Here is a 19767-nt window from a genome sequence, read left to right as displayed (position 1 = left end):
ATGACAGTTTAATGTAATATTAACCCATATAGCTAAGTAGTTTCTTAAGTTTGATAATTAATCTGCTATGTCATGTTTATGACAGATTTATGACAGGTTCTGTTGTCTTGGTAATGTCAAGTTGCCATGACAAAGACACTGACAGGTTATGATGTATTGGTTTATGTCAAGTTGTCATAAAGGCATCTTAAACAATGTCATCTTTGCATTAAAACTGACATAACTGAGCAAATGACACTTAATGACAGCTGACATAAACATGCATAAAACCTCCTTCATATATATGACATGTGTCATGTCATGATTATGAAGGTGTCATGTCAGTCTTATGCACACCCCTTCAAGTAAAGTGTTACCCATGGACCTCATAAATACTTGTTGATGAAATAGGGCATTTAACATGCAAGGAAACTATTATGATTACAAAAGAATGAACAGAGTCTGCAAGGGTGAGACAACAACAGATACGAAGTCTGAGTCTCCAACTTTTGAGTTACACCGGACTCCTTTTTAATTTGTAACCCCGTTACGAAGTAGAAGAATTTAATTTAAGCCAATTTGATTGGCTTTCTTTAAGCCAATCAAAAAACCGTATTGCATGTTGTCCCGCCTATCGGCTTCGCTCATAGGTTGAATCTATTCAAGCAAGTTAGGTTTTCAGACTACGCAGATTGCACCACACAGAGAGAGCACACCTTTTTGCTGATTGAAGAAAGAGTTGCATATATATATATATGTGTGTGTGTTGTTGTGAATTTTTTTCTTAGAGACCAGGAGACGTTTTGGATATCTTGAATTCTTAATTCTTAAATTTGTAATCCCACAGTCCCCCCTTTGAGAGTTCTAATAACTCTCACATTATTCAAATTTAAACCTCCATAAATCCATTCTATAGCCTATATTTGTTAACATTAAGCCCTATCTTCCATTCATCATCCAGTCAAATAGTTACAGGCACATATATCTTATTCCGTGTCTTGTCCTAGATTTAATTAGGAGTAATAGTTCTTTTCAGATCCATAACTGTTGTCACATACAACATGGATGTTAACATGTCGTGCAAGCTACATGATGACAAAGAAAACCATATAGCATAAAAGTGGAAGTCCTGAAGTCCATGGCACCTGAATAACTGTGAAGTCTGTTTTCTGTAGTCCATTTCCCACGTCGATTCATTCAGATGACTCTTTGCCCTCATGAAGCTTGTTCATGAATGTCTGAGGTGATGCTTTACACCAGGGTGCCGCATGTGAAGATGACATACCATGTACACATACCTGCAACACAAGAAAACACAGAAACAGCAGACCAGCAGTATTCATGCATAGACAGTTGTAGACTTCTGTTGATCATATAGTGGTTGATCGGTCTGATCGGTTGAGTCTGGTGATGGTATAGTGGTTTTGTTGACCTAGTCTTAAGTCATTTGATACCTATGGACCAGTTAGGTGGGAATAATCTACTGATAGGAGAAGCCTATAAGGAAGTCTTCACCACAGGGTTGGCCCCCGAGGCCTGTTGCACTTCAGTTCTTCCCTGGGCTCCTCACTGGTCTGTGTGTGTCCTAGTCTGTCCCAATTGGTTTGCAAATTTTATTGGGCAACATCTTCATCCTTCAATGACGCTTCAGTCATGGTAAACATCATTAACTCATAAAGGATGGGTGAGTGACTGGAGTGTGTTGTAATATAGCTTTTAAGGCTGTGAGTGTACTTAACTGGCATTCTCTCAATGGAAGGGAGTGACAGTCACCTTCCTGTAGTTTTATTTACAAATATTTCATTTTGTACAGTACTGGGGAAATTAAGCACTCACAGCCCTAACAGTTAACACCTGAGCAAGCTGCTCCAACAGTTCAACGAAGTGGGGAGGGGCTGCTTCAGAGTGGTAAGTAGACTGAGTAAGAGCTGAGTAAAGCTCTTCACTTCTCCTAATGTCTTTTTGCTTTGCCTACACTCTTTCATCCAGTATCCAGGTTTACTACAGTAATGACAACTGCCCTCCCTCTTAGGACATTTACAATTCTGTTGGTTCTTTGTGTTGGCCTGAAAGGATGTTGCTGCAATCTTTACTCTGGCTTTAACATTAGAGTCTCTTTCCCAAGTGGCTAAGCAGTCTAGGTTACTTCTGAGAGTCCTGTTAGATCAAGCTAGATCTAGGAATGGCAATGCTTTTCTGTACTCGGCTACAAGGCCATCTGACCAGATGCGGACTAGGGGTCCCTTGTCATCTAGCACATTTTCCGGATCATCAACTATTCCACCGTAAGTAACAGCTGTCTGACAAAACCTTTCAGTGTATTCACTCACAGTTTCTTCTTTCCTTTGCACACAGTTAGTGATTCTGGACCAGTCTAGTTTGGGTCCTATGATATTCTTTAGTTTTCAGATATTTCTTGAGTTTTCAAAACACCCTCTCTCAAATCGCCTTTACTGGCATATTGTAGTTCAGAAGTAACAGCAGACTCAGAACGGTTGAATTCAGATTCAGTTAGAATTTGTAACATCAGCTGTGTGACTTCTAATAACGACATGTCGTAGAGGCGCATTTTACTGATCAATGCTCCTCTAAATTTTTAGAAAATTTGTGAGTGCTGAGGGTGAGGGTAAGCTCTAGGATAGTTTCTCTATATCTTTAGGTCCTAGCGCATTGGCAACAGTTTGTACTTGGACAACAGAAGAGTTTGAAGGAACACTTTCAATTCCCTCAATTCCCTGAGATCTTCTCCTAGCGCCACATATCTTCACTGAATCTATAGGCACATCAGTTACTGATTGGATGCTACGTCTGTTTCAAAAAAAGTTTGTAAGTCAGGATAATTGTTATCAGGCTGACTAACTTCTTTCACATCAGTTTTCGCTGAAGTTTTGATGTGGTTCAATTTCCTAGTCAAAGAGGATACTCTAGCATGGAGTTCTTTGTCCTGTTCCTCTAGCTCCGAGTTATGCTGAGACTGTTGTGTAACTAGCACTAAACCATATTCTCTGTGGCAGCAAACAATGCCTTTCACATTGTTCTTGCAAGTCCATGTGCTCTCCTAACAATAATTTGAACTCACTGGGCCTCATTTATCAAACGAACGTAAAAACCATCGTACATTCAAGCGTAAAATTGATCTTACGACAAGATTCACGTGTGATTCATTAAATGTTCCTACGCAGCCAATCTTGTCGTACGATTAATCGCTCTTTGATAAATGCGGCGGCTGAAATCCATCGTAATTTACATGTCACGCCCCTATAAATTCAGGGAGGTGATGCCGCGCCCCTATACATTTTGCGAGATGGCGAAACGGAATCCCGTCAAAAAGAAAAACTTCTCTGAATTAGAGCTTGACGTTTTAATTACACAGGTTCAGTCAAACCAGCTAGTATTGTTCGGCAGCTTAAAAAGTGGCATTAAAGGAAGCCAAAAAAACGCAGTTTGGAACGAAATAACAGCTGCCGTCAACAGCGTTGGCGATGTTAACAGAACATCTGTTGAGGTTTGTATTATTTGATTGGACATTTACTGCATATTTATATTTGGAGAATTTCAAGTATTATTAATATTTACAGTAAAAGTAACGTACACTATAACACTAAAGTAACATGTTCGTGTTAAAAGCAATACGGGAAAACTGCTGAACATTTTTCATTCATATATTTTGTTGATAAATTTCATGCAGGTGAAGAAGAAATGGGCCGACCTCAAACTTTCAACCAAAAAGCGTCTTGCGGCCCTAAAACGCAGCACCACGCAAACTGGAGGAGGCCAGCCAGACCCTAGGTTTGTGCTGACTCCAACAGAGGAGCGTGTGTCTGCACTCATCGGACCAGAATCAATTGTGGGAATAAGTGTCGGAGGAGACACGGACGAGCATGTTTCTATCCATGAGGAGGGTATGTAAAATATTGTTAATTCTGATTTCGGCCAACGTAAATGAAGCACATACAGAAGTTGATGTTTAATTAGTTTATTTTTACTTTTAGATATGTCAGAGGCAAGCACAAGCGGTACTCATTCTACACAAACCAGCCTGGAGCCTGCCGCACAAAGCCAGCCAACCTCGAGCTGTCACACCGCACATTCGTTCTCCACCCAAAGACCACGACAACCGTGGGTTGTGACAGCCGAGGTCCTGGCGAAACAAACAGAAATAATCCAGGGAATAACAGCGATAAATCATTCATTAATTGCAATAAATGAAACTTTAAAGCAAATAAACGAGAATCTAAAAACGAAATCTCAAAAATAAGAATTATTAAAGCGTTCTTTGTTTTTTTTTTTTTTTTTTTTTATCAGAATGAATGAGTACTTAAACAAAATTGCATTTAGAAACGATCAACGAGTTCCTGGCGTCTCTGTACTGCCCTCATATGCGGTTGTGCTAGCCATGGCTCTCTAGGCATTCGCTCCTCCAGCAGCATCTGAACATCATCTGGTACCCCGTTACCCTGAGCGATGTTGTGTAGAACCCCACTGGCAAGGATTATGTCGCAGCTTTTCTGTGGTGAGTACAGTAGCTCCCCCGCGGAACCAAGACAGAGCCATCTGCCTTTAAGCAGTCCAATGCAGCGCTCTACTGTGGATCGTGTGCGTATGTGCGCAGTGTTGAACCTGCGTTCCTGTTCTGTTGCAGGGTTTGCCAGTGGGGTAACCAGGTATTCCGTGAGGGGATAACCTTTATCTCCTATTTAGCGAAAAAAAAAAAGTTAATTTATTGCAATACTTTAAAATACAGAAGCAGTACAATGTAAAGGATCAACTTAAATCGAAAACATTTTAAAATGAAATTATTTTTCATTAAATTTTGACTCTTACAAAAAATATTTGGTTGAAAAATGTTTGGATGTTACAAATAGGATATTACATTAAAGGGACAATTTAAGATGAAAAAAATAATTATTTTGTGTTTTCATCTTACATTTTCCCTATAAAGTATGAAAATGTAAATTGATTTTTTAGGTGTGACCAGTTATAAGCATTTTATTTTTAGAACAGCTTTTCACAGTGTAGTAACTCACCAAGTAAATGACTACGTCCCTGCAGTGCGCCGTCCCGTAACTTGATGCCAACACTGCTGTTCTGTAAAATAAAGGAATCGTGTGTGCCGCCTGGCCACCGGGCCACCATGTTAAGGATGGTCAGTTTGGCATCACAAATTATTTGTACATTGATGGAATGGTAGTTTTTGCGGTTTATAAATGCATAGTCATTCGTGGACGGTGCTTTTATCCGCACGTGCGTACAGTCAATTGCACCAACCACATTAGGATACTCCGCAATTCTGTAAAATTCTCTTTTAATAATAGACTGCTGACCATCATCAAAGGGAAATTGAATATATCGACGAGAAAGTGATTTAATAGCTGTTAACACTGCTGGCAGGGTTCTGCTAAATGTTGGCTGTGAAATTCCAGATCTGTCACTTATCTCCCGCTGAAAGGTCCCGGTAGCCAAAAACCCTAACGTTGAAAGCACCATTACAGGCACAGGAATGGCATGTGAACGCCGGGTTTCTCTTCTTAACTGAGGTTCCAGATCTTCACACAGTTGAACAAGGAGATGCCTTGGGAGACGAAAGCGACTTAAAAGCCACTCATCACTTTCCATTAAAAGATCCCTGCGGTCCAGAAAAACCCGTTCGCGTCTTAGGGCCGCGTGCATGTCCTCTAATAGAGCCAGATCTGCCATTATCTAGGCCTATATGTTTATTGATGGTCAGAAAGTGTTGTTGAAATAGTTTTCAGAAGTAGTTAATTACCTTGCAAATTTGCAAATTTACCAGATGCTTGTAATTGTATTGATTAGTTAGATTATAGTTAAACACTTAAAACAATTAATTGATTAAATAAATATGCATATTGAATAGAAAACAAGCTCTCCATGGAAATAGGAAATCACATCCAAACCACTTTTTATACAAAATAATATTTTATTTATTATTATTAACTTCAGTTATCAAACGGGTAACGCGCTTACACGCGCTCAACCACATGTCAAAACGAACTCAGAGCTGACGTGAGATTTGATCGTAGCCACCGCAAACGTTCATATTGATAAATCACACATTTTGCGTAGAAACGATCGTACGCACAGTTTTTTGTCGTACGATCGTTTGATAAATGAGGCCCACTGTCTGTCCATAAAGGGGTAGCTAGTCCACCTTTCTCAATTGTTGGAATCAGCCTTGTGTTCTTTTTGAACATGTTGCAATGTCTCTGACACAACAGGACACTTCTAAAACCTCCATGGCAAGCAGAGGATAAGTTTGTTAGCACAGAGCAACTGTTTTTAACCTTCTCTGGCAAAGCAGAGGATAAGCTAGTGAATACACATCATAATGCAGGGGTTCTCAACCTTTTGCAAGCTGGGCCCCCCCAAAGCTGGTTCATTGCAGTTGGGCCCCCCAAAACTAACCATAACGCCTTGCATACATAGATAGATAGATAGATAGATAGATAGATAGATAGATAGATAGCCCTAGGCTATTATTATTAGGCCCACATTATTATTATTATTGTTATTATTATTATCATCAGTAGCGGTTGGTAGGCCTATTATCATTACTAAGACTATTGTTATAATTGGCAGTAGCACCAAAAGGTGGCGGTATTTGCATTGGAAAATCATTACATTTTTACAGTGAAAAACAAAACTTGGAGATATTGCTGTTACAACAATTTATTGTAATTTATTTATTAACAACATGAATGTATTTAAACATGTTTATGTGTGCGTGGCTGTGTGCGTGCGTATATTTCACAAAAACTAAAGGAAAGCTTTAAATGTAGCCTATATTCTGACTAGTTTATTCGTTTTATATCAGTGATGCGCGGGTCAATGTATAAACAACCCGAACCCGACCGAAGTTTTCAAATAACCCGCCCGCAACTCGGACCGCAAAAAAAGAAAAAGAAAATATTGTACCCGACCCGCTTCCTGAACCGCATGTTTAATATCTGCGACTGACAGCAGCGATTATATGCGGCTATGCGGTGGAGATGCGTTCACTGTCAAAAATCATTCGTCATTAATTAGGTTATTTTGTCAAAAGAAATGTTCTTGATTACAAGAAAAATACAGATTGTTCTTGTTGTGATTTATTTTGTCTTTCCTTTATACAGATTTAAATAGTTTCGTTTTCGAAGTACTCTAAATTATATCAGTGATTCTCCGATGTTAAATATGATCAAGAATTATTTTATTTCGATCTACAGTGTAATAAAAGTTAAGAAAAATATTAGCCTATAGCCCTAAATATATAGATTACAAGCTAATTCCTTTTTTTCTTAACTTTTAACTTCTTCTAAAAATTATCAAGAATATTAAATCAACTCAATAGGCTAAAGAATTTTCTTATACAAACTTAACGAATGCACTTCAAAACGAAGTTTTCATATATAAATTCAGGAATCACGAATATGACAAAATAATATTATTTTTTATATATTAGTTGTATAGCTATAATAGTTGTATCAAATGAATAAGGAAATTATGCCTTGAATTTATTAAGTAATGTTTAATTTCGTTCGTTTCGCTCTCTGGAAATGTAAAGAAAAATACCGTTTTTACTTGGAATTCGTTTTTAATCCCTGGTTTTAAACAAGGATATACATGAGATAATTTATATATTATTGCTTGAATATTTCCTATAAATTACAAAGGTTTAATTGGAATCTTTATTTCAAACGACCCGACCGCCGCGACCCGAATATCATTAAAAATATTTTTGGATGACTCGTAACTGCGGGTAACCGCGGGTGACCGCAAGCACCCGCTCATTTTGGATCAACCCGCGCATCACTGATCAAACAAATGAGCGCCGTTTTCTAAAGTCTATGAGCGCAGCACACACAAATAAACTAAATTGACATACTGCAGTTAAATTTCAAAATGTGGTGTTTTTATATTTATAACATTTGAATACAGTTCAGCAACATACATCACACGACCTGACGACCAAGAGAGCTGACAATTGACCATCACTTAATTTCACCTCACGATTGAAAATGTGACACTGATTTCATATGACAGTTCAACAAACAAGTTAATAATATTAAGTCACTTATATTTTTGATGAAATAATGACTGTTTTGGTCTATTTTAGCAGCGAAAATAGATCCGATGAATCCAAACAAAGATCACGAATTTGCATTTTTTTTTTTTTTTTTCTGTTTTTTTTGCTCCCATCCTGTAGCCTACTCGCGCCCCCCCGCAAGAGTGTCCCCACCGGTTGAGAACCACTGTCATAATGTATTTTACCTTCCCTGCCTGAACAGAGGATAACTAGTCTGTTAACCAAACCCTGCAGCTGTTTGTTAACACTTCTCTGACGGCGCAGAGGATAACCACATGTACTGGCCTATAGTGGTTCTTTGGATAGAGTGACACTCACCAAATCGTTGAGCTGGAAAAAAAGTGTCTGGATTTCAGTCTGGAAGGATGTCTGGCAAGAAGCTCTATCCGGGTCAGGGCACCAAAACTGTTGGAAAGGCAAGGCAAGGAAAGTTTATTTATATAGCACATTTCATACACAAAGGTAATTCAAAGTGCCTTACATAAAATGAAGTAGAATAATCATAAAACAGAAATAAAAACAATAATTCACAAAGAGGCAGTAAAATAATGATAAAAACAATAATCATGATTTAAAAATTGATTTAAAATAAAATTTAAGACAGTTAAAAATGGAAAAGGATTATACATAGTGCAAGTAGTTCGGATGTAGCACAGGGCTCATTCATTAAATGCAGAGCTAAACAGATGAGTTTTGAGTCTAGATTTAAGTGTGGCTAATGTTTTAGCACATTTGATCTCTTCTGGAAGCTGATTCCAACTGCAGGCAGCATAATAGCTAAAAGCAGATTCCCCTTGTTTTGTGTGAACCCTTGGTATTTCTAACTGACTCGAGCCTAATGATCTAAATGTCTGTTAGGTTTATATTCAGTGAGCATATCTGCAATGTATTTAGGTCCTAGGCCATTGAGTGATTTATAAACGAGCAAAAGTACTTTGAAATAAATTCTAAATATAACTGGAAGCCAGTGTAGGGACCTGAGGACTGGTGTAATATCCTCAGATTTTCTGGTTCTAGTCAGAATCCTGGTAGCAGCGTTCTGGATGAGCTGCAACTGTCTAATGGTCTTCTTGGGAAGGCCAGTGAGGAGACCATTACAATAATCCACCCTGCTTGTGATAAAGGCATGAACAAGTTTCTCCAAGTCTTGACTGGAAACTAAACATCTAATTCTTGCAATGTTTTTGAGATGATAGTATGCTGATTTAGTTACTGCTTTAACATGACTACTGAAACTAAGGTCTGACTCCAGAATCACACCAAGATTCCTGACTTGGTTTTTAGTTGTTTGACCCCAAGGTATGCATTCACCTTAAGGACTTCCTCTTTGCTTCCAAATGCAATGACTTCAGTTTTCTCCTTTTTTAACTGAACGAAGTTCTGGCACATCCAACTGTTAATTTCATCAATGCATTGGCAGAGGGAATCAATGGGGCTGTAGTCATTTGGTGATAAGGCTAGGTAAATCTGGGTATCATCAGCATAGCTGTGATAGGCAATTTGGTTCTTTCTCATTATTTGACTTAGTGGGAGCATATACAGGCTAAACAAGAGGGGCACTAGAATTGAGCCTTGAGGGACTCCGCATGTCATGGACGTCCACTTAGACTTATGCTCTCCTATACTCCCATAATAACCTCTCCCTTCTAAGTATGACCTGAACCAACTGAGAGCCATCCCAGAAAGCCCGACCCAGTTTTCCAGTCTCTCTAGAAGAATGTTATGATCGACAGTGTCAAACGCAGCACGAAGATCTAGTAGTACCAGCACTGATATTTTGCCAGAATCAGAATTTAAGCAAATGTCATTTATTGTCTTAACGATTGCTGTCTCTGTACTGTGATGCGGTCGGAAACCAGATTGAAAATTGTCCAGGTATCCATTTGAGTTTAAGTAGTTGTTCAACTGATTGAAAACTACCTTTTCAATAATCTTGCCTGTAAAAGGAAGATTTGATATTGGTCTATAGTTGCTCAATGTGGTGTTATCAAGATTGCTCTTTTTCAGAAGAGGCTTAACAACTGCAGTTTTCAGGGAGTTTGGAAAAGTCCCAGAAAGAAGTGAGGTGTTTACCACTTCTAAGAGATCTGCTTCTAAACAGTTAAACACACTTTCGAAAAAAGATGTGGGAAGTGTGTCAAGGTTGCAGGTTGAGGATTTAAGGTGCTGTACTATTTCTTCCAAAGTTTTGCTATCAGTTGCTTTAAAAACAGACATAGTGACTTCTTTTTGAAATTGCGGTCGAATCTGTGTGACCTCTGCATAACTTGAGGATGTGCTAATTACCTTTCTGATATTATTGATCTTCAAAGAAAAGAAGGAAGCAAACTCATTGCATTTGCTGTCGGAGAGCATTTCACTGGGAATCTGACTTGGGGGGTTTGTTAGTCTCTTAACGGTAGCAAAAAGAGTTTGAGTGTTGTTTAGGTTGCTGTTTATAAGGAAAAACTTCTGTCTTGCTGTGGCTAGTTCCACATTGAAAGCATGAAGGCTGTCTTTATAGATGCTATAGTGAATTTCAAGTTCAAAACAGTTATTATTTCTTTTGTGGTTTTGATTTCTGCATTTTCTATGTGAATATTAAAATCCCCTGCAATAGCAAAACAGTCAAACTCTGAGGAAATCATTGATAACAGTTCTGTGAACTCTTCAACAAAGGCTGGAGAATATTTTGGAGGCGTGTAAATAATGATAAATAGAATGCGTGAAGCACCTTTCAGCACAATCCCTAGATATTCAAAAGACAAGTACTGACCAAATGACACTTGCTTGCATTGATAGACATCTTTAAATAAAGCAGCTACACCGCCACCTCTCCTAACAGCTCTGCAGACACTCATGAAAATAAAGTTAGGGGGGGCTGTTTCATTTAGGACTGTTGCACTACAGCTGTCTTCAAGCCATGTTTCATTTAGAAACATAAAATCCAGGTTGTATGTGGTTATTAAGTCATTGATCAGAAATGATTTATCTTTTAGTGAGTGAATGTTACTTTTTGTCTCTAGAGCAGTCTTAGTTTGATACCTAATAGGCCGCAGATTAGATGGGCCAGCTGTACAGCTTGAGAAGGAAGTTTCTGAGGAAACTCAGAAGCGAAGACCAGGAGACTCTTGGGTATCTTCAGCAGAGTTCTTTATTTTGTTGATAATACAATAAGACGTTCTACAAGTTAGAGATCCCACCAATCTTTCTTATGTAATGTACTCATAACCACACATTAATTGATATGTGATCCAAGAATCATAACATCATCTGTGATGTGAGTACCCATCACTACACTATTTCGCCTCCTTAGGTTGGCAAAAGCAAAATTCACTACATTGAGTGAATTTTGAATCAAATTTACTACACTCGTACATAGATTACATAGAAACCTATACAAAGTAGCCAGAAACAAATGCTAATTTAAAAAAAAAAAAAATGTCAGATGGATTTACAGGCTTTTGCATCTGAACTCTTCATATACATTGTATATATATATCTCACAAAAGTGAGTACATCTCTCACATTTCAGCAGTCATTTTAGTACATCTTCTCAAGGGACAATACTATAGTAGAAGGTCAGCGTGTCAGTTCTCAGATCATACGCTGCACACTGCAACAAGTCGGTTTGCATTGGCATCATCCAAGAAGGAAGACTCTTCTGAAGCTGGCTTACAAGAAAGCCCGCAAACAGTTTGTTGAAGACAACCTGTCCAAGAACATTACTCGAACCATGTCCTATGGTCTGATGAGACTAAGATAAACTTGTTTGGCTCAGATGGTGTCCAGCATGTGTGGTGATGCCCTGGTGAGCAGTACCAAGAAAATTGTGTCTCTCCTACAGTCAGGCACGGTGGTCTGGGGTTGCATGAGTGCTGCTGGTACTGGAATTCTGCTATATGCTCCTTGATGTCATTATAGAGGATTTGAAGTGGATTCCAGCAACAACCTGTGCAGCTCTGGTGAATTCTGATGAAAGCATCTGAGCCAAACAAGTTTATCTTAGTTTCATCAGACCATAGGACATGGTTCCAGTAATTCATGCTCTTGGACAGGTTGTCTTTAACTTGTTTCAGTGTGCAGCGTATGGTCTGAGCACTGACAAGCTGACCTTCTACTGCAACCTCCAAAGCAATGCTGGCAGCACTCATGCATCTGTTTTTGAAGCCAGGTTCTGCACCTGACGCACAGAACGAGTACTCGACCCTTGTGAGGCCTATTCAGAATGAATCTGTCTTAGAAAACCTCTGTATGACCCTGGCCCCAGTACTATAATTAAGTTTCAGATTGTTACTGTACCTTTTATAGCCTAGGCCATCTTTGTAGAGAGCAACAATTATAATTCTCAAATCGGAGAGTTCTTTGCCATGAGGTGCCTTGTTGAAAATCCAGTGGTCAGTATGAGAGGACTGTACTCAAAGCACCAAATTTTAACTGCTCTAATACAAGATACACAACTTTGTATGGTCATGTCAAGCAGACAAAAACATGAACATGATGAATAGGACATGTGGCTTTGCATGGTTAAATGACATAGTGCTGTTATCACTTAGGGCAGTGGCTTTCAAACTGGTCCTGGAAGCATCCCTGCACTACACATTTTGTATCTCTCTTTTAAGCCTGGCTCACACTACAGGATTTTTATAATCCTAACTGATTATGAAATCTGTTTGCAGTACACACATAAGGATAACCTTTGCAGATTATCTTCCCTGAAATCTTAAACATGCACATACTACAAGATTTGAAAATTGTGGCGCATCACACACTACAAGATATTATTAAGATTATCATGACGGAAGGAGCGCCTCACGTGATCTTACGAAACAGATCGTCATTTCAGCAACTAATGTTTACAAATGTTAGTTAGCATGTTAGCAGCTTTATGCACTCACTCTGTATGTTGAAAACTGAGATGATTTCACTCCAGAGCTTTCCTTGCTCCACCCAGCAAACAGGGGACGTCCCCCGGACGTTGCAAACGTCTGTTTAGGTCTGCAGTACATCCGTCAGCGAACATTACAAATGAACGTCTGCTTTGCAATGTTCATTGTCAAACGTTTGAGGATGTCCAGATTTGGTCTGCTATTTTGACAATAATGGCTGTATGTTGAGTTATTTTCACTAACACCTCTTCCAACAGCAACCTAGTTTTTCCAGGAGGTCTCCCATCCAAGTATTGACCAGACTCAGCCCTGCTTAACTTCAGTGGGCAACCAGTCTTGGGCTGTAGGGTAATTTGGCTGTGACCTGACTTGAAACAGTCTTGACTTGACTTGGCATGAACAAACTTGGCATAAACTAAAATGAGAACTTACCAACAGAGGTTACAGGGACATTCAATACACGACCAAAGACTAGGGCCACATGAGGGCTGTATATATCAAACAATACAGGTCACATGACACAAACCAACCAACCAACAAGACACATGACTAGAACAACCAATCAGAACAAAACAGGATCTTCTACAGCAGTGACGTCACCGACGAGGCTCGGTTTGCCCAGTTTACCTGATATGTGTACACCTTCAAACAGGTAAGTAAGGGCAACAATCTTTTCTTTTGTAATAAAATCACAATTTTAATTATTTCAGTGCTTCTGTATCTTGTTACATGGGGTCATGTGTTAAAATGGAAGCGTATGCGTTCAGATTAGTTAGTAGAACAGTCGGCTGCTGCGTTAGCACAGCTGTTAACATTAGCCTACCATTGACATTATAGCCTAAACTAACTTCTAACTGTTGCATTTTTTTAAATCGATAAATAAAACCATTTTAATCATGTTCACGTGGCTGATGACAGCTCTACTAATCAACCAACCCAGTATGATGATGATGGGAGGGATGGGTGGGGTCCTTCATGATACTGGTGGCTTTACTGGAGCATTGTGCAAGGAAAATGTCCAGAATGGAGGGGAGAGGAGTACTGATGATCTTTCCGGCTGTGTTCACTGTCCGCTGTAGGGTCTTGTGGTCAGCAGCACTGCAGTTCCCATACCAGACAGTGATTCAGCTGGTCAGCACACTCTCAATGGTTCCCTTGTAGAACGTGATGAGGATAGGTGGAGGGAGACTTGCCCTTTTCAGCCGGCAGAGAAAGTGTAGGCACTGTTGTGCCTTCTTGGAGAGTGACATGGTGTTGGTGGTCCAGGCTAGGTGTAGGGTGGAGGCAATGGCATTGTCCATGGAGCGGTTTGGACGGTATGCAAACTGGAGCGAATTGAGTGTGTTGGGAAGATTGGATATACTGTGGTGCATGACTAACCTCTTAAAGCCCTTCATCATTACTGGAGTCAGTGCTATGGGACAGTAGTCATTCAGACAGGACAACGGGGACTTCCTTGGTACTGAAATTATGGAGGTGGATTTGAGACACGTGGAGACGACTACCTGGGTCAACGAGATGTTGAAGATCTGTCTGTTAGGACATCCGTCAACTGTGCAGCACAGTCTCTCAGTACACAGCCAGGTATGTTGTCAGTACCCACAGCCTTGCGTGGGTTAACCCTGGATAGAGTCATCTTTACGTCAGCTGGAGACTGTTGTATTTGTAATCAAAGCACAATAACCACAATGCTTACCATAGTTTTACCTCAGTATCCATAGTTTTACTGTGGTATTTGTTGTTAAAGCACAATGACTACAACATTTACCATGGTTTTACCACTGTAAGCATAATTTTACTGTGGTATTTGTAGTTAAAGCACAATAACCACAACGCTTACTATGGTTTTACCAATGTAAACATAGTTTTACCAGTAACTGTGATTTTACGGTATACTATTTGTAATTACAGTAATTACAACGCTGTACTGTAAAAAAGAACATGGGTACAACTTCCGGTGAGGCGGCGGATGTAGTATACCAATGGTATTTTGTGTGCTAATTAGCAAAGAGGCTAAGTGTTTTTTAGACCATTGTTTATTTAGTGAAGATGCACACCTTTATAAGAGATGTCATTACGTTCTCACATATGGACAACATATGCTTTTCGAATTTGTGTTCCGACATCATTAGCCAATTTTGATCACTAAATCTTGAATGACTGTCAACTAGTGACATGACAGTTGAATTGAGCAGTGGTGGACGAAGTACACAAGTTGAGTACTTGAGTAAAAGTACAGATACGTATAATAAAATATTACTTCAGTAAAAGTAGAAGTGCTCCTCTTTCAATTTTACTCGAGTGAAAGTACAGAAGTACCCGATTTTTTATGTACTTAAGTAAAAAAGTACTGATAGATTTATTTAGCAATTTTATATAGGCTACTTAATACATTTTTACATTTTTGTTGTTGATATGGACTATGTTGACGAGAGTGATGTAGTAATATTCAATGTGAAGCTTACACTGCAATGTACCTGAGAGATTTGACCATCAAATTTTCACCAGTAAGAAAAAAGTGTTTTAAAGCTTGTTTTGCATAACGTCACAGTTATATATGACATGAGAATAAGGCCTGAAGTTAGCAAGAACATTTTAAGGAAAATATAATTATATTTTCATAATGATTTTTTCCTTTCAAATATTGTCTGTGTAAAAACACCCCTGGCCAAATGCCCCCAGAGGGCATCACTTCCCACTTTAATAATTACTGTAGTTACCATGTTCTGAGCATGACATCCTTTTTCTCTCAGATGTAATCTATCTAGGTGGTTGAATAAAAATATGTGGACTTTATATCTAAAAATTATCTCAACTTAGCACCAGCAAGCAGCTAGACAGTTAGCATCAGCTAACAATATTTACTTATTTTCAGTATGGTTGAATAAACATTCATATCTGTCTATTCTAGCTGATCCAAACAATATAAAAATGTATACTGTTTGCTGAACAATATAAAAACAGACGTCACGTAGGGCTACATGAGTAGCATTTTAATAAGACTGCTAACGTTACATCAGCGAGGAATATGAACGTGCATGAGTTATTTTATTTAAGCTGTTATTTAAATTTTTCGTTTTTTGTGTTTGAATTCAAGCATTTCAGTGCGCTTAAACAGATCACCTTTTAATTGTGTGATTCACAAACAACGGACAGCTTTGACCTAAATATGATTTTCAGATATAATAATTAATCCTAAAATTCGACATTAGTAACTTACTTTTCGCAGCATTAGTCGCGCGCACACAAGATCTCTCGGTTCTTACTTGTGAATTCAGTTGACTGGAGACTCGCTCTAAACGGATCATTTGAATCAGTGAGTTGTCGACTCGAGAACAGCTGCAATCGGATCATTCCAATTCGTGAATGAATCGTTTGGTGCGATTGGCAAATCAATTCAACAGGTTCATTGAAAAGAATCAGTTTGTTCATGAATCAGACACCGCTTGTGCGTCTCAGAGCACGTGATATATTACAAGGAGTAACGATATGTTTATGAAATGTAGTGAAGTAAAAAGTACGATCTTACACTTTGGAATGTAGTGAAGTAAAAGTGAAAGTTACTCAAAATAAAACTACTCCAGTAAAGTACAGATACTTGAAAAATGTACTTAAGTACAGTAACGAAGTACAACTACTTCGTTACTGCCCACCACTGGAATTGAGACATCAGAGCTTGTGTTAAAAGAGCATGCCAGATGAAGCTTCGATTCGAGGCTTATTAATGTAGAAATCCCTTTCGTAAAAGCTTCACTTTCTGTCCAGTCATGTGCTTAATTCTTTGTGCGTGTCCTAATGTTCAACCCCCAGATCTTACTTTGCGAGTACATTTTCATTGGGACCTATTTAATAATAAAATTTATAAATACCCAGTCATATAAGTAATATGAAGAAAATACAAATTATTTCAGGAAAAATATATGCCATATGCAATTGATATATGTGTACATTATTCTTCTATTACATCATATTGATATTTATACTGGCATTTAATGGCACTGTTCAATGGGTAAATTAAGTCATCAGAGTCAGAAATTCAACAAACAAACACATGGTTAGGCTTTTATTTGTGCATATAACATGGATTGATCTATGGAAATTGTGGTGAATGCTTCTTCCGACGGAGTTCACAGGCTTTTGGCTGCTTTATTTTTTACTAACCACAAGATTGCGCTGTTTTCAACACTCTCGAAGCTTTGAATCTTTTCCCGAAACAGTCAGAGGAAAGTCTCTGTGCTTCACGAGACTTCATTTGCCTGTTACTCCTGTCAACTGTTGATTGAATGAGTGTCACGTCCCGCTTGTTTACTTTGAACCGGAAGTTGCTCCCACTTCTGACGCAAGGCCTCATGTTTATTAATATGTCAAACTTTTCCCAGATAAACATAGTGCCCAGAACAGCATTCTCTTTACAATTTGTGCCATTATGAAAAAAATGAAAAACAAAAACAAAACAAAGCAAAAAATCAAACAAACAAAAAACTGTTGATTATAAAAATGTACAATATTCAAGAATAAAAAGAGAATTTGTTTAAAGAACATATTACAAGATGCCAAATAATATTCAAGGCTTCAACTGAAAATATATTTTCTTCCCTTTAACAAACAGTTAGGCAAAAATTAAGAACAATACTTAAATATTTTACAATTATTACCTTTAATGATATATCTCCTTTTTCCTGTAATCATTGTTTGCTTCTGTTGTGACTAAATGCAAGACAAATTAATGATTAATAACAATTATAATTTTATAGTTAGTTCTTAGTGGTAGTTATAAATCACTATATATTGACAGGAGTGCCCACTCCTCTACTCCTGTAGAGATGAGAGTAAGTGTTGACTGCAGAGGAGAAATTAAAAATAATAAGTAGACATGCAAAAACTGGAAGACGGCAGTAAAGTACTGAAAGCAGATGTGCCACATGAGAGAAAACGTTGTGGAAGCTTTTGGAAGGGCTGATATTGTGGAGAGTTGATGAAGAAGGACTTCGTAGTTTGTGAGAAATCCTGCAAGACAGGAAGAAAGAGGACTGATCACATGATGAACAACAAAAACATTGACAACAACAGATGGCAGACAACAACATACTGTAACTGCAGCATGTATAACAGTAAACAGAACGTTATCATCTGTTGGTGTAGATGCTAAAATAGCTATTATTATAGTTCTTGTTCAGAGAATCATAATAAAGAACGGGAAGAGACAGTGGCAATTTGTAAAGGTTAATAAAAGAAAGAACACAATGGACTTGATATAAACTTATACAAACACTCATACAAACACTGACTACTTATAATGGTCAAAATTAGCATGAGAGTTCAGGCAATGGCCAATGACAAAAGTACGAGTGAAAGTTGTAGAATTTTGCATAAATACGCTTGTACAATATTATATAAATTTGCTGATTTGCCGTTAATTGCATCAATGACTTCGACATGACACTTTGTTGGTTGTTCTTTCTGATGGGGCCGTGGAGCAAGCTGTGTAAAATGTAACTGCAGTACAGTTCAGTCAAGGTACTCAAACTGACATTGACATAACTTAAATATAAAGAAATGTTTGCCTTTGCTTGTGGTCTTTTCCGTAAATGCACAACATGGCCCAATTCAGATCCCATGACAGGCCTTCCTTTGGTCTTCCCTTTCAGCTGAAACAAAGAGAAATATATACATGTTTAGACAATGTGCTAAAAAAAATAGTGACCAAAATATTTAAGAGGAACAACTGTAAGGAAAGTTATTATTAACAGATAAAATAAGGATGTGTACATTAAAGCAAATCAGTTATAGCTAAATGTCTTCAACATTACTGTGAAAGGTTGAATCAACTTGTTCAGCCTCCTTGACAGCTTCTTCAAGATCAGCACTGGGAGCTTTGAGTCAAGTTCCCTGTTAATTCTAGCAGCTTTCTGACAGAATTGGTCAAAATTATGAGATTATAAAAATGTCATGAGGGACCACAGAAAGAGAGAGCAGAACTATGTTTAAATTAATTAAGGATTACATTTCGGAAAAATAGGAACAAGTGATGGCATTCACAAGAGATGGTTTCTTTAAAAAACTGCTAGAGTAAGTGATTTGACGTAATTGCAAGACAAAAAAAAATATTACATTACAATTACCTCAAAAAAAAAAGAAAAAGAATTAAAGGTGTGGCAAGCATTGTAGTTACTGTGCTTTACAAATAGTATACAGTAAAATCACAGTTATTGGTAAAACTACGTTTACATTGGTAAAACCATGGTAAGCTTTGTGGTTATTGTGCTTTAACTACAAATTCCACAGTAAAACTACAGTTACTGAGGTAAAACCATGATAAGTGTTGTGGTTATTGTGCTTTCACTACAAATACCACAGTAAAACTATGGATACTGAGGTAAAACTATGGTAAGTGTTGTGGTTATTGTGCTTCTACTACAAATACCACATTAAAACTATGGTTACAGTGGTAAAACCATGGTAAGTGTTGTGGTTATTGTGCTTTAAATACAAATACCACAGTAAAACTATGGTAAGCGTTGTGGTTATGGTGCTTTAACTACAAATACCACAGTAAAACGTCTCAGGTTATGTATGCATGCCTGGTTCCCTGAGAAGGAAATGAGACACTGGATCCTCTAGAGGTCGCTATGGGGAACGTTTCCTACGTGACCTGTGTCTGAAGCTTATATACAAAAACTACACAGTACTGGCAGAGCTCAGACTTGGAATCAGAAAAGAGATTCCTTTAAGGGATATAGCCTATAGTCTAGGACAGGTGCCTAGACCTCGGGTTGTCAACAGGGGGTTTACCTATTGCTCTGCGTGACCTCGCTCGAGGAGCTGGTCAGGCAGGTC

The 19767-nt window shown here is 38.2% G+C and overlaps 2 protein-coding genes across 2 annotated transcripts; one reads left to right on the top strand and one right to left on the bottom strand.

Annotated features, from left to right (window-relative positions):
* Window positions 1-3069: 3069 nt before the first annotated feature.
* Window positions 3070-4237, top strand: LOC127164528 (nuclear apoptosis-inducing factor 1-like). The gene is made up of 3 exons (XM_051108504.1): window positions 3070-3484; window positions 3668-3881; window positions 3972-4237. Exons 1-3 carry the CDS (start codon window positions 3197-3199, stop codon window positions 4235-4237), a joined length of 768 nt encoding a protein of 255 aa, XP_050964461.1. The 5' UTR covers window positions 3070-3196.
* A 76-nt stretch (window positions 4238-4313) lies between these two features.
* On the bottom strand, window positions 4314-6115 carry LOC127164527 (putative nuclease HARBI1). Its single transcript, XM_051108503.1, has 2 exons — window positions 5007-6115; window positions 4314-4672 (listed from the first exon to the last, which is right to left on the bottom strand). Exons 1-2 carry the CDS (start codon window positions 5674-5676, stop codon window positions 4314-4316), a joined length of 1029 nt encoding a protein of 342 aa, XP_050964460.1. The 5' UTR covers window positions 5677-6115.
* Between the last annotated feature and the right edge of the window lie 13652 nt (window positions 6116-19767).

The sequence above is a fragment of the Labeo rohita genome, chromosome 4 (genome assembly GCF_022985175.1).
Source record: "Labeo rohita strain BAU-BD-2019 chromosome 4, IGBB_LRoh.1.0, whole genome shotgun sequence".
Classification (NCBI taxonomy): Eukaryota; Metazoa; Chordata; class Actinopteri; order Cypriniformes; family Cyprinidae; genus Labeo; species Labeo rohita.
This window is presented reverse-complemented; position numbering and strand designations above follow the sequence as displayed.

Coding starts and splice junctions, on each gene's coding strand:
- LOC127164527 (XM_051108503.1), bottom strand. CDS start 5,676: ATGGCAGATCTGGCTCTATTAGAGGACATGCACGCGGCCCTAAGACGC. Junction 4,673..5,006: donor GGGACGTAGTCATTTACTTG/GTGAGTTACTAC, acceptor TTCGCTAAATAG/GAGATAAAGGTTATCCCCTC.
- LOC127164528 (XM_051108504.1), top strand. CDS start 3,197: ATGCGGCGGCTGAAATCCATCGTAATTTACATGTCACGCCCCTATAAA. Junction 3,485..3,667: donor TTAACAGAACATCTGTTGAG/GTTTGTATTATT, acceptor AATTTCATGCAG/GTGAAGAAGAAATGGGCCGA. Junction 3,882..3,971: donor TGTTTCTATCCATGAGGAGG/GTATGTAAAATA, acceptor TTTTACTTTTAG/ATATGTCAGAGGCAAGCACA.